The following is a 16339-nucleotide window of genomic DNA, read 5'->3' as shown; positions in this document are numbered from 1 at the left end:
TGCTGGAGTCAGAAAGGCTCCTTTTAGATTTGATACCATGGGCCGTGAGGGGAGAATCACGTGATCATGGTCTTAAATGGAAAAATTATGACATATCCTATGTCCTTGCATAATGGTATGATATTTTTGCTTAAATTATATTTTCTCTCTCACATAGATATGGAAATCCGGCATATATGACGCACACATGAAATTAAATTTAAAAAGAAGTCATTCTCACATGAACTATCATTTTCATATCTTACATTACTTTATTTTTGTTTTAAAACTTATGCACATTTTTAGGGGCGGAAAGTGTCTTTTAGAAACTAAGCCAATCGTTAATTAAGTTGCATTTTTCATTTTGAAATATTTAAAAATCGAATTCCGAAAGTCGATTTATTCGATCGATTCGATTAAATCCATTAAAATTTGATTTCTGTTAAAAATATTGCCTTTGAAATTAATCCATGATTTATCTCTCCCCTACAACACTTTAATAACATTATTAAATAACCACATAATAAAATCCTTTAATAAAAACTTAAATGATTGGAGGGGGGCAATTACTATGTTTCACAATTGGAGGGGGGCAATTACAAGGGGGCAATTACTTTGTATTACTAGATAAGATTTCTAATATTTATGTCAGAAAGAAATATTTTTGAAAATCTTAGCGTAGTTCATTTTTTTAAGGTATTGAAACATACGTTAGTCGTTTTTTTCCTTTCGCTTTTGCTGTCTATCTGCTGTTAGAAATAAAAATTATATAATAAATAACAATTCAATATATTTTTTTTAATTTTATATAACTCGAAATAACTGTTATTATAAGAATGACGTAATGAACTCTTTGAAGGTGTAAGAATTCTTACCATATATTCTTAGTTCCTTATCAGCTTTGACAGTTCGAAATGAAGGTGCTTCCGTGGATACTTCACATCCATAAGTACCTTCTGTATTCAAGTCCGTCTTATAAAGATACACATGAGTGGCATTTGAACTTTCCAGCTGTAACAGAAACCATTGTTAATTTTGAATCAACACAATAGTTGTAGCTTTTAATTTACGTAAAACAAGATAATATAATCCAAAGAAAGATTTATGCTCGTTGAAACTTTAAGAACAAATAAAGGAAGTTTATCCATGATCTGATCAAAGGAATCCTGGCACTCAGTGATTTGGATATTGAGAATCCCCCCCCTTTTTTTTTGTCGGTGACAACCTGTGCACGAGTATGGAAGATTTTCCTCCTGTTTTAAATAAATGGCCATACAATTAACTTCATATTTGAAGTGAAATAAAGAAGAAAAAGCTTTAAGTAAAAATATTCTAATGATAGACGGTTTTCGAGAGAAAAAATTAAAAATTTTGGCTACCAAGACTTATTAAAAAGTATAAAATTTATACATAATTTTTGTTATGCACTGTTAGACATTTCTCGGAAAAAATAGTTAAATAACAATTTATTGAATGGTTATTTTACCGTACTTAATCAAAACAGTCAAATAACCATAAATAAAATGTAATCAAATTGTTGAGAAAAACTCTTTATCAACTGCTTTCACCTAATACAGTTAAACAACCAGAATTTTATCGCACCAACTAGAGCCACCTAATGAAGCTACTGTGTACATATCATAGCCGAGCGGGCTTATCTGTCAATCTCATGACTGGCAGAACTGGAGTTCAAGTCCTAGTGTTGACAAACCAATATTTCCTTCATTCCCTTTAAAACATGAAGAATCTATAGTGTCCGGCACTCTCCAATGCCCATTACCTTAAGAGAAGACGAGCTAGTATGTCTAGTTAAATGATTATATATTTTTTTCCGTTTTTGAAAAATGATAATTGTAAATGGGTAAGAAACCGTTTAGTTTTGTATTCATGGTTTTATAACCATACTTTTGATAAATGATTTCAAAACCATAAAGGAAAAAAATGTTCTTTCCCGTAAACTTTACGGTTAATCGGATGGACAGACAGCTGCCAGTTATTTTACCATAATTTTAGAATGAAAATTCTAACAGTGTGGGGGAAAATAGTTTTTGATAAGTCTCAATAATTACGAACATTTGTTTTCCTTTTTAGAAATGAAGTGGTTCTACTACAGGCTTCTCCTCGTTCCCTGGAATACAAATAGTCCTGGTGAGTGATGACAGTGTAGTTGATTAATTTGGCTGTGTAAAAAAGAAGGAAAAAAAAGGAAATTTTGTTTATGTTACTTTTTTTGCCTTCTTTTAGGTGGGCTGCATTTATGGGTTAAAAAAGCAAACACCATACATTACTTTTGAACTAATGATCGGATTTTCAAGCTAAGATTTAATCTAATGTCTTGAGGACCTAATCTTAAATATGGTCATTGAGATTTCCGTTCTAGACACGGATCAAAATGCGTTCTTATAGATAATAAATATAACTTGAAATGCACGCTTATGAAAATTGCCTCAGTTCAAAATGCGTGTTTGAGAAAACGTACAAAGCTGAATTCCGTCATTACTTTTTCTTATTTTTTTTAACACTAAACATAATTATAATGGGAGAAAAACGCGGACTATGAGGCTGGGTGGCCCTGTCCGGGGTGGCCTATATTACAAATGTAACTTTTCAGACATATCTTTATATTCAGAACTCTAACGTAAAAGTAGTTAAAGAAATCTAAATTCGAACAACATCAATTTAATGCTGTTATTTTACATTTTTAGGGCCCGTGACAACCCAGTAAAAAGAACTGTTGACTTTTAATTTCCTATCAAAAAAGACAAATTTTAGAAAAAATATACTAAAATGAAATAGTCAACTTAAAAAAAATGTCACATTACGAATTTATTTGGATCCATCAATTTATTCTCTTATAAAAGGGAGATTTTCTTGATATAATATTTGAAAAACTCATTTTGTGCTGTGCTCCTTTTCTTAAACAGGCATTTTGAGCTATATTCAATTTCTTAAGCAATTATTTTGAGTAGTGACCATTTTCTTAAACACGCATTTAGAGCTGTCACCATTTTCCTAAACACGCATTTTTAGCTATGTGCAGAATAAAAAGCTCGTCGACGTATTGTTTAAAATATATATTAATAAAGGATATTTAGTGTTAACAAGTTTAATTCTTTGTAAAAACAAACTACTCTAAAAAGGACTTAAGTCACAGTAATGGGTATTCATGAAACGTTTTGCTTATCAAGCATTTCAACCCTTGGCCGCCTTTTGAATTCAAATTAAAAAACAATAAAATAGAGAAATGAAATTTATTTTAATTTAAAAATTATTTAATTTGACTTTTAGCAAATGCAAATTTCTCACATATGTGCCAACCTTTGCAATTTTTAGGGAACAATCAAGAAGAAGAAATGACAATTTTTCCCTAATTCACATTTCTAAGAAGTATTTTGAAAGTGATGTATTGCTTGCTTTCGTTTTTGTCACAAAAACCAGAGTCTATGTAACTTAGCTTTAATTTTATTTGCTGATTTACTATTAGTGATAAAATAGTTAAGTTGAAAGAATAAATCCAGAGAACTAATAGTTTAAGAATATATAGTTAGAGAAAGTAAAATCAACTATAACTATTCTCATAGCATTAAGATACGATCTACAGAAATATCAAGAAAAATTATAATTTATATATATATATAAATTGCTCAATATTTCTTCGCCTACGATATTCTTTTTATATTACTAATTTTCCGAATATGTTTCAGTTCTATTGTTATGATAATAAAAATATTTTTATAACAACTTTTAATGAAGCATAGACTTCGTTTTATCAGATTATTTACTTGTAACAAAATTCATTCCTTAGAAATGTCTCGATTTTAATCCATGTCTGCTAACCATATATTTTCCTTTTTTTCTGAAAAAAGAAGGATTTATTTTTCTAAAAATATAAAGAAAAAGGAGGTAACATAAATACATCAGTAATTTGCAGGGTTTTCAATGTCCTAAGCAAATTTAAAAAAGTGGTTTCAAAAATAATGAATCAAAATGTATTTATATTCACTACTATGATTAATATTTTCAAATTAATTTATCTTGCCAGAAAATTTGAATTATGAAATTTTTAATTCATAATTAAAAATGGAAAAAAAAAATTTCATAACTTTTTTAATTAGGATAATAGCACTATTTATTATATTTTCCTCAGCCTTTATTTTTGAGAAATAATTTATTTTTGTCTATCTTTATATTAATTATATTTAATTCTGGAGTAAGAAAATATTGCTTCAAGGTTTGTACGGTTTTTAAAAATTCGCAGCAAAATTACAAAAAAAAGAAAGAAAAGAAATACGAAAAAGAAATGCTTATTTGCATCTCGCACAACACTTCTAATTCCTAAGAACTATATCTAGTTATTCTAAACTATATTCTAGTTATTTTTAACTATATTCTAGTTATTTTTAACTACATTCTAGTTATTTTTAACTATATCTAATTAGTCTAAAAACTATATCTAGTTATTAATTTACATAGTTTCGACTATTTACTTTGACGTTAATGCTAATAAAAAATATTAGAGCTTCTTCATCACAATATTCAGGGTTGTCACGCGTAAATAAATATGCAAAACGTGGAGACTAGTAAAATTTAAAATTTAAAAATGCGTTTTCTTTAAATATGAATTATTTTAAATGTAAGTCATCATGATAGTTACGATTGAATAATTAAAGAGATAATAAATAAATAAAAATGAATTGAGTTTCTATCACTTTCAACATTTTTAGTTGCCTGTGGCATCCCTGCAATATTGGCACCACTTTTTAAATTTTTCAAGGAACATTTATTTATGTAATTATTCCCTAACATTTTATTATAAAACATGTAATTAATTTGTAACTAACGTGTAATTAATTTTATTACATGTAATACAAACCCTGCAGCCTTACAAATACAAAGAGATAGAAAACAAAAATAAATATTCACTTGGTATAAATACAAACATGCCAACTTGCTTATTAGTGGTAGCAAATTTTGCGTCTTAATATACTATTTTTGAATTAATAAGTTCGATTTAAACTTATTTTTCCCTTCACTATAATGAAATAATTCAAACTTTCCCAGGGTTTCAGCGGCCACTAAAATTTGTTTTCCAAAGAAAGTATATATGCAAGAAAAATCCATCTTCTAAAACACGTAACTATAAAGTGGTACGTTAAAATAAGAAATATCTTTTAGCAATGACCTAAATTTACTACCACTACTGAATCTTTTCAAAGATTGTGAGAGCCGTGATTTCCCGTGAAGTGCTATTTTTTTAGCAATTATTTTCTGATAAACCTTTTTAAGTTTTAGCGAAATTTACCATTTTTTAAAAAATTTATTTCAGTTTAAGCTTTAAATTCTTTACCATTTAAAATCTTATACAGGAAGCGGAATAGTTGGCACCCTTTTAAATATAAATGGCTTACCACTTTTTTCATGTAGTTGTTTTTTTCCCATAAATAAACCTCTTTTTTGTCAGCTGCTACATAGACTGCTGACCTTAAAATCCTACCACAATCAAAATAAAGATAATGGATGGGATAAGGGCCGCTGCGCGGCCCTGGTACAAGCTCAAAAATCAAAAAAAGAAGTACGTTACGGATTTAAATTTAGCTGTAGTTTACCCCAATTTAATTTCCTATTTCAATGACATTTTCCTTTGCACTGAAACAAAAGATGTTGCTCAAATGTTTAATCACTAAAAATTTTTAAGCAGTTAAAATCTACCGTTATAAATTAGTAATGTAAAAAATTGTATTTAGATCTAAGATGAATTTTTTTTTTACAGTTCGAGTAACAAAAATAAATATCGACATGGCACGAACAACTAAGTACCTCCACTTTTATCATCTAAGCTTTTCCATATAAAGACTGCATTTAATATCTGGGTTTAAGACTGTTACTTTTTTGAAGAAGATAAAGCACTGGCGGTAAACAGATTCTTACTGATACATTTTATTCGAGTGAATTATTATCACAGACTGCCACTTTTTTCCTTTTTATTACACGTAAATTTACTTTTGAAATTTCTAACAAGTAAATACTCTATTCAAACTACTTTTCGTATCACTTACAGTAAATATGTACAAATTTTAAGATTTTTCTTATGCCTGTCAACTTTTCTTGTTTCTACATGACTGTCAACTTTACTGACTTTCTTTAAGTGGAAATTAGAGTGAGAATAAATTTTAAACATTTATAATTGATTTAATAGATTAAATTAGTAACGAGTTTTCCACCATTACATACAAACAACTTAAACATATATGTAACTTATTAATTGAGAAAAAAAGTGTTTAAGTGCGGGCAAAATTAATCAAATTATGTTTAAATTATGTCAAACTATGTTATGTTGTTATGTTAAATTATGTTGTTTTTTGACTGCCACTTTAAATATTCTGGGTAGCTAAGACTTCAGGGTTAGCATTTACATACTACCGCAAGTTTTGCATCTCTTTTATAGGAATTTGAGTAATTTTTGTTTACAATCCACAGCTAACAGTCAGATGGTCTTTGAATCTTTTGATGCAGAAATTTTGTTAAGCATATTTTTCATACTTTTTACATTATTTTGTGTTAATTTATATCAAAAAAAATTACATTTAGCATTTGAATAATTATTTTTTGTGTAACATAATTTTGCTTGTAATTTAGTTTAATTTTGCTAAAACATAATTTGGCTTGTAATTAAAGAGTTAGCAGAAAAGCATATAAATTTGACGAAAATTTTCGTGACCTTTATTTCAAATATAATGATTTTATGATTTTCAAGTATTTTTGAACTAACTTTTGAGATACAATTTCTCCAACGAATCTGATATTGATGGATATTAATTAGTTTTTAAAAAAAGAAGTGGTAATCAACAAACCCACTGAAAGAAATTTTTTGTTTTTATACTTAAAGGCGGTATAAAAATTTATGATTTTCGTTTATTTCTTGGATTTTGATTTAATTAAAAAGGATTTTGACCTCTATCGCATATGCATACCTGCCAACTTATACGCATTCGGCGTAAAATTTTATTTTTATATTTAAAGTGGTAGAAAATCTATACTATTTTTCTCTTTTATAAACCTAATTTTTACATGATTTTAATCACCACTATTCTTAAGAAAATTAAGCATATATATTAATATGTGTTACTATCATGATTGTCAGCTTAAGCTTTTTCAAATACAGCGTATTTTTTTGCTTAAAATTGAAATTATAATTCCATTTTTATACCACTGGGAAAAACCATAATGAAAGGGATTAAAAGTTGGCGGGTATGCATACGAATTCAGAAGCATGCATATAAAAGTATGATAATCATTTGATGATACTTTTAAGCCCGTTTAACCCTTTCGCACCGGACGGGACATGTGCTGTCCCAGTCCATGGGTGAAAGCCCTTATATAGCAAGACGGAAAAGAGAAAAACCTGGTACGCAAAACATTTCCTTCCAGCATTTTTTTCGAAAAAAGTGAAATATCTGTAACTATCAAGATTTCTTTTATAATTCTGGCATATATATAAAACTGCTTCTTTTCCAAGATAAAGTAGATATTGCTGAAAAATTTAAAAAAAGAATAAGTAAGCTCCTCCCCAAAACTAGCTATAACTGAAATAGTTTTACTACCAGCCTTTCCTCTTTTCCGTCTCGCTTTCACCCCTGCTGATTTTTCGCCGTATTGAAAGGGTTAAACTGGAAAATATATTTCTGCGTATGACTGTATTTCAATTTTTATTTTACTACCACTTGAAGAAATCATCCTCGAATAAATTTAAAGTTGGCAGCTTCACGGCTTCTGGTAAATTAAATGTCCAAATCCAAGTAAATACGGATTATAGCTAAAGTTTAATTCTTCTGAATAGAAGAAAGAAATGAGTTAAGGGTATTTTCGAGTTAGAGGCATAAATGAGTTAAGGATATTAAGAGTTAGTAAATGATATCATCGATATAATATTTGGTTATTGCTTCAATAATTTAATTTAAAATAAATTTGAACAAGCGAAGAATTTGATTACACAGATAATATAATTCAAAATCTAATGGGGGCGTTTTAAAAAGCTGGTAAAATTAAAAAATTCAAAACAAAATCAATTATTTAAAAATGCTTTTGACTTATTTCAGTGCTTCTAAGTAAAAATATCTTTAAAAGTTGTTAAAATAAGATTCTGTTTTTATTTCTCAAATATCTTTTTAAATTTATTACGATACATTCAAACTTTTTTTTCTTCATCCAAATCATAATTATTCCCAACTGCAACCAATGCATTTATTAAGTACTTATGAAACACCCATTTACTTGAAGTGCTTAAATTCAATATAAAATCGAGATTTTATGTACTCAAAAACGTTTCTTTGTGATCTTCTAAAGTAAAAACTTGTTAGGACTAAAAAAGAAATCATATAATCGAGCATTAATACCACACATATCTAGCGTCACACAACTCATTTCGTTGCCTGCAAAACGTCCATCGTTAGCCATAAATATCTCCCCAGCGTGGATTCCAAGTCAGCACATAATAGCGTTTTTCTTTCTTTCTAAACCACAAGAACATCAACTTAGCCTGGAGCTATGGTTCTATTGGACCCGTGCGGAAAGCCTAATTAAATAACATCGGTTAAAGGAAGTTACAGAAAAGCCAATTAATTTCCGTGAAGGTACCATAGACAAAGAGTTTAACGGGGCTGCTTACAATAAAATTCACTCTTCTACAGAAGGTACTAATAGGAGCGATAAATATTGATTAAGTTGGTGTTCATAATTAAGTTGCTTATATTAGAAAAAAAATAGATTATTTGGTAGGTTGTTTTGTTTAGTTCCATAGAAAAAATCTCACGATAATGAAGAATAATATGATGGAATAATAGGAAATACATTGATAGAAGAGAATCATTTATCCACCAAGGTGTTTTGATAAAGCTTATTCAACAAATTAATTTATGATGTGGATGTTGTTGAGTTTCATCAATCGATATATAAATAAATTGAGTTTTATTCGTTTCTATGGAATGGAATCAGAAGTTAAGACAGTTTTTGATTCGTAATGTTTCAAAGCGTTATGAATGTAAAAAAATGCACTCTTCCATCAAAATTTGTAGTTGTTTAAATGTATTAAAATAGTGACTTCTTAAATAAATAAAAAAAAATTATACATTTAAAAAAATAATGCAATCTATCGAACCATAAATTTTCTTAAAAGTTCATATAAAGCAGGCTTTTTTTTCTGTATATCAGTGATAATACAGGGAAGTCATTTTCGAAAAAAAATAAAAATTGGTAGAAATTAAAACAAAATAATTAATCAAAAGTATTTGTTAATTAAATATCTGCGTCACAACTGGCGAACTGAATTCTTAAAAATAACATAACAGCTTATGAAATTTACGATAAGCCATTACATATTTATCACCACTTTTTTTTAATTTTCCCAGACTGATACCACCCTGCAATCGCATCCTATTTAGAAATAATTGTAATATTTTGTCCTGTTTTTCGAAATTAAACTCTTTTAGTGATAACTTTTAATATTTCTTTAATTTAAAAAAGTATGTTTGATCTTTTTAATTCATGAATGTATAAATTTATCTTTATATGATTTGGACCACCTCTACGTCCATTTATAAATTAATCATACCTATAAGAGTACAAAGCGCAAAAAAAAACCCGACCACTCTGAATGACTTTTGATTTAATAATCGGACCCTCGCGTTCTAGGACTCAATTTTAATGGTTCGAGAGGGTGACCTTAAATATCCTTATTATTAAGTGCAGACGATATTTTAAATTATGAAATCAGACAGAAAACGAACTTTCTCTGAATATACACATCTTTTTTTGACGGATTCTGTTTTCTAACCCCCATGGGTAGCCGCAATCTGGGATGGAGAGCGCCTCCAAAGTCTGAACCCTTTAATGTAAATTTACTTTTTGCGTATTTCGTTACATCTCGAGAACTTATTAAGAGAGTCGAAAATTCATTACGCAATTATAAAATTATCCAAAGGTATAAAATAACTTTGAATAAAACTTTTTTTTCAAAAATTAATTTTTAGTAAATATTTATTGCTTTTATTATTATATTTAAAAAAGATTTAAAAAAATTGAATAGTAAGGTATGCAATTTTTTGCATCATTTTAAAGAATATAATTTTACGTTGCAAAATTCAAAATTTGAGCAAAATCGGTTGAATAATTCCTGAGAAATTAAATTCCAAAGAAGCTAGATATTTAAAAATTTGATTTCTCAAGAAATATTTGGCTGATTATGCTCAAAATGTGCATTTTGCCATGCAAAATTATATTCTTTAAAATGATGCAAAAATATTTATTCTCTGCAATCCAAAATATATACGACCACTGTTAAATAAAATAATAATAAATAATAAATATTTACTAAAAGTTACTTTTTATATGTAATTACCTTCGGATAGTTGAATTTTATAATTGTGTGCAAATAATTTTTAATTAGCTTAAAAAGTTTTCGAGAAATAGTAAAATGCGTAAAAAGTGAAGTTAACATTAAGGGGACCAAATTTTGTAGCACTCACTTGTTTAAACTATTGGAACCATATTTCCCAGATAGCGGCTACCCCCTATATTTTGGGGGTTCGAAATTCGAGTCTATCGAAAAAAAGGCATCATTTACTCGGAGAAAGTGCGCATTTGTGTCTGAATTCGTAACTTAAAATATCGTCTTCACTTATTTATTAGCATATTTGAGGTCCCCCCTCAAACCATTAAGATTGAGTCCTAAAACGTGAAAATCAAAATTCATACTGTGTGATCCGTTTTTTATTCTTTGTGAGCATTGTACATCATTGATATTCTTACATGCTTACAAAATTTTCCGGATTTTTTCGGAAAAATTTATTATTATGTCTAACTGCGTGGCAAAATGCTTGCATTCTTATTTTAACTAATTTGATTAAAAAATTTTAATTACCACTACATTTAAATAGTTAAAGCATACGTGAAGAAGACCTTACCAGTATTTGATTTTCCTTTAAGTGATCGCAAGAAATGAATTAAATATATGCATACTATATTACTTATCTTATTTAACGACCACTGAGCTAAAAACTTTTTTGAAAATTTGAAGATCTTTATTTTTGTATTTAATGTGGTAGAAGCATTTCACATTTATTCTTGATTACCGTTTCGATTAGTTTTATTTGATGTATTTTTAACTACCACTATATTTAAATAGTTTAAACGCACATAATTAGAACCAGCTCGTTATCTTAAGGTGATGTAAGTGATGGGAAAGTTGATTTAAGTATCTGCATATAATATCACTTCAATATTTATTTCACTATCACTGGAAAAATGCTTTTTTGAAGCGAGCAAACGTCGGCAGATATTTTTGCTTACGATTGTAATTCCTGCCAAATTGATTGTAGAAAATAAAATAAAAATTAATAAAATAAATTTAAAAAAATGAAGGATCAATTTTAATCACTTTTGTACTATTGAAGTATATAGTTATTGGTGGGTCTGAGATTGCATTACAATGTCAGACCCACCTAGTTTTCCGTCTTTAGTCACAATTTTGTCTCTGTTATTGAAAGTGATAGCAAATATTATATATGATTTAACTTATGAATTAAGCTGATACTGAATATTCTCAGCTGTTACTGTACTGAGCTAAAATAAGTTAATGATTAAATAACTTAATAACTTAACGTACGTAACTTACCTTTCTTCGCCAGGTTGCCTCTGTTTTTATAAAAGGGTGTGCAATCGCAATTTAGTTCAAATAGTTTAGTCAAGAGAGCGATTGGGCCCTTAATATTTAATGCAGTCTCTCATATCTCTTTAACATTGCAAAAAAATGCTTTTTACGCATGATAGTACACGATTTTTCTATGTAAATAACGATTTTAAATGTTTTTTTTTTTTAAATATTTTTTTATTATGTTAATTAAAGGTGGATGGAAAAATTAAATAGTAAAGTATTTAAATCCTTATATAATCTTGAACTTGTAATATTATGGGATAATTGTAAACAATCTTGGGAAGAAACTTTTAACTGCGCTGTTTTCAATGAAAACATTTGGCTCATATATTGCGGTCCAGAAAGATACTCGACCGGATCTATTATGAATGAGCTCAGCCAGAGTCACAATGGATCAAGGGAGACAACCACAATAAGAGCACTCGCCTATCAATCTGGTCGAATCCCAGTAATGTCTGGTTGATTTGAATTCTGCTCTCAGCTCGCACCGACTAAAGAGCTGACATAAAATACCCTATAGTTATAGATGGATCATGGGATAGTATACCTTTGCCATCGGGCTTACCGTAGGATGTTTCCTTAGTTTTCCGAATGTGAGTGAATTTTCGTCAAAAAGTCCTCCACAAAAATCCCGCTGCTTGACCGAGGAGTTCTCTTGTCTTCTAGATCGCGTTTAAAATAACAAGGTAATGAATTTGAGCATTGATAGTCGCAAACCTAAAAATGACTTGGTAGTTCAATGCAGGTTATAAAATAAATTAAAATAAAACCAGTTTGTTCATGTGTGCAGAAGAAATTATTATTCCATATTTAAGTGTGGTTTAATATCATCTTGAACAAGAGTGAGGCAATTAAGTTTTGGTTATAAGGTCGATTAACACTTAAGTTTGGTACGTCACAGTAAAATACTCACACGCTGTCTATTGGACGGAAATAAATTAAAATAACTAAATACCTGCCTTTATGAAATACTTACGTCAACATATACACCTAGTAACTCATAGTTTTGACCAGCTGGCATGTCACTTGGCAAAAAGCGGAAGAATTCTACGTTGTTTTTGTACCATTTCACTGAATATAGTTCATCTTCACCTAATTCATATTGACATTTTAACCATGTCGATTCTCCACTGTGAAGAGCACCTGGTATGTCTAACTGGACAAATCTTAGACCCATGGATAAACCTGCAAAAAAATAGGATCATTTGAAATGGACTACAAAGTGAGAGTTCATTTTCACACAATAAATAAAGCAATTATATAATTAATTAATTTTATGCGTAATAATTAATTGCAGAATAAATAAAATATTATCTTGATCAAGTCAAAAGGAAATTTGCCTCAAACAAACTGGAAAGGATATTTAAAAGATTAGTGTAGCATCAAAACAAGAACAATCGACTTTGTTAGAATGGTATTTTGTCTCTTTTTTACTTTTTAAATTCCCTAATCGATTCCTAAATTTCTCCCTTAAGAGGTCCCTTTCTCCTCGACAGAACTCAACTATCGGAGAGGAGGAGATGGGGTGAGAAAATTCCATGCACGTTTTTTGCTTAATTTTGATCTAACTGATGGTGGAATTTTACTCTATTCAGCAGTATCTTTCAATACATGGCCTTTACCAAATCAGAATTTGAGCGGTATTTTAGATTCTCTTTTTATTTTTTCCTGAAAATATTTTAGCAACACAGATATCAATCAGCAGCTTTTGAAGGTAGTTAAATTAGTATGTATTTAACTGCTTTTAGACTTTTTTTTTTCAATTTGTGTTAAATGATTTTTTAAGCCTCATACAAATTTCATTTTGCAAGCTGTTATAAAAGTAAATTTTAAAAAATCTTAAAAACGGCCCAGCGTTTAGTTTTAAATTACTAACGCGAAATGACTTTTTATGTAATTTTATTGTCTTAGAGTTAAAAACGAAAATCCCATATAATTATCAAGCTCCATTTCTCCTAATTTACTAAGGCAACCCTTTAACTTTCAACCTTTTTTATTAAAAAAAATTGTGCTGTCCAATAAATACTGTATCATCAAAGGTTTGTTAAGCCCATAAAATATGAAGTGAATAAAAATCAAAACTTTAACAGAAATCCAAGATGACAAGATTAGAGGCATCATTAACCCTTTCGCGCCCGACTGTCACAAATACTTACTTACTTTATTTATAAAAAATTGGGCACCTGGGCCGCGCAGCGGCCCCTATCCCATACATCTGGAAATTTACATAAGTTTAAAGTAATAACATTTTGAATTTAGCAGTCGATGTGGTAGCTAATACAAAATTACAAGCACTTTGCTTGAGTAAATAAACATTTGAATATCGAAACTAAATTTACACATATAAATAAAAACATAATTTGAAATATATATACATAGGCTGACATAGATAAATATAGTAGATATAACATTTGAATATCAAATCTAAATTGACACATATAAATATAAACATAATTTGAAAGGAACATATTTACATTGTGGTAGCCATAAAAAATCAAGCAGTTTGCTTGTGAAATAATAAAACAATGAAATTTTCAATATGACAAATTGGCGTTTTTACATAACATTCGAAATTTTGATTCTATACTTAAATTAAAAATAAAGATAAAACATGATTTGATATGTACAATAATTGATTTTTGAAAATGAAAGACGTAATTGATGAGACTGTCACAAATACGTGACAGCAAAAAACCGTATCAATCAGGGTAAGAAGATAAAACTGGTAATCAAAGTATTTCTTTAGCAGTTTATTTGTGGGCGGAGTTATAATTTTTTGATTTATTTAATTCACCATTACTTTGTTCAAAATAAAACTATTTAGTTATACTTTGAATTAACATTGATTATATATATGATTAAACTAACAATAATTAAAATAAAAGCAAAGTAAGTCTGTCAAATTAGTAACGACTACATTTAAGTTACCGTTTTTTATTTAATTGCAACTTGATTCTGATTTTGTACGAATGCTTTTCTGAATCACCCGTCCCCAAGGGGTTAATATATGTATATAAAAACAGCTTCCTCTCATTTCTTCGTAATTTTGCAGTGTTTATTTTTTATTGATTTTTTTTTTACCTTAACGGAGCGCAACAAACCTCAATGTTAAAAATTGTGGTAGAGTACAAATAAATTTTTAAAAAATCATGCTTTTAGTATAATGCATGACACTAGTTAACAAGACACTAAGTGATGTAAAAATTATCTTTAGATAAAGAGCCGTTGAAAAAATTACAGAAAACGGAGCAGACAGAAAATATGAGAAGTCTGGAAGCAGCAGGAATAATGATTCAATACAAAAGAAAATGACTCCATAATGTAACGTAGGGGAGTGTCGGGTACCCCCGCCCACTGTCAATTTCATATGTATAGAATATTTTTTCAAGTCAATGGGCCATCGGACATTTATTGTTATATTAAAAAAAGATTATTTTCAAAGTTTCAAGTATTTATGCAGCTGGTAACATGGTAAACAGTAGTTTAGAAAATATGTTGAATACAGTAGTCATGAAATTAAGAAAAATTAGTTGAATGTTCGGATTAAACTTCATTTTAATACTAAAAAAATAATTTTTTCTATACATATAGCATTAAAGTATGTAGTACTAAGTTTAATTTGCACAAAGAAAGAAGTTTATATGTGAAAAATTGTTCGAGTAATTACAAATTTACAAAAAAATTGGATTTCGGGTAGCCCCGCTCACATGAATGTCGGGTATCACAGCCCAATTTTATTTCGTCGATAAATGTACGGTTGCAAAGATTATTATTTTATTGCTTCAAATTTGAATGTTATAGGTATTAAAATTATAATATATTAATATACATTAATAATAATAAAAAGTATGACATTTGTTGTTATTAAATGATAGAATTCACTAAAAGTATATAAATATATAATAAATAAAATAATTTTGTGATACAAATGATAAATGAGGTTTATCTATTGTCAATACATTGGTCATTTTCATTTACACCTGAAAAAACATTCAAAGAGCATAATTTTTGTAACTGGGCGGGGCTACCCGACACATTTTCAAAAGAGCTGAAAAACACGTTTTTTTTTAAATTTATATTTTTTTAAGTTAAACTATTCTTTCTTTGGTTTATTCTTTTTGCATTATTCAATTAGATGTTAAAGCAATAGAAACATGCAAAATTGATCATTACTCAATATTGATATTGATTATATTGATATTGATTATTACTCAATATTATACAGAAATATAAACAATACTACTTAAGTGAGCGGGGCTACCCGACTCTCCCCTATATAGTGATGTTTTTACGAATGATCCAAATTAAAATAATTTGACTGAAAGTTTTCGCAAATCAAACAACGAGGTACCTGCTTAAGAATGAGGGCTTAAATGAAACTCCCAAACAATTGAGAACAGAAGTCATTGATTATTCAGTGATCAGCCAAAGTCATGAATGGAACGGAATTAGAAAATTGCTTGAATTTGAGTTTAGATCAGTTGAACTCTTGATGTCAAAAGCGCAATGAAGCGAAATAAGAAACTTAAGTCCAGGGGAATTTTAAGAAGAGGTAACTAGGCCTAGTAAACTTCAGTAATAGTAGCATTCAATTGACTTTCGAAACTAATAATGATGATAATGATAATTTCGAATAATAATAATGATAATAAC

The 16339-nt window shown here is 28.8% G+C and overlaps 1 protein-coding gene across 2 annotated transcripts in view; it reads right to left on the bottom strand.

Moving 5' to 3' along the window:
- The window catches only part of LOC122269382 (uncharacterized), a 385269-nt gene that overhangs the window by 85601 nt on the left and 283329 nt on the right, over positions 1 to 16339 (bottom strand). For both annotated transcript variants that reach the window (XM_087155779.1, XM_071188215.2), the window contains 2 exons: positions 12663 to 12871; positions 855 to 990 (listed from right to left, as the gene is read on the bottom strand). In XM_087155779.1, the coding sequence (XP_087011905.1) occupies positions 855 to 990; positions 12663 to 12871 (345 nt within the window). The remainder of the gene's footprint in view (positions 1 to 854; positions 991 to 12662; positions 12872 to 16339) is intronic.

Source organism: Parasteatoda tepidariorum, chromosome 12 (assembly GCF_982258835.1).
Source record: "Parasteatoda tepidariorum strain Cologne lab strain chromosome 12, Ptep-v5.0, whole genome shotgun sequence".
Lineage (NCBI taxonomy): Eukaryota > Metazoa > Arthropoda > Arachnida > Araneae > Theridiidae > Parasteatoda > Parasteatoda tepidariorum.
This window is presented reverse-complemented; position numbering and strand designations above follow the sequence as displayed.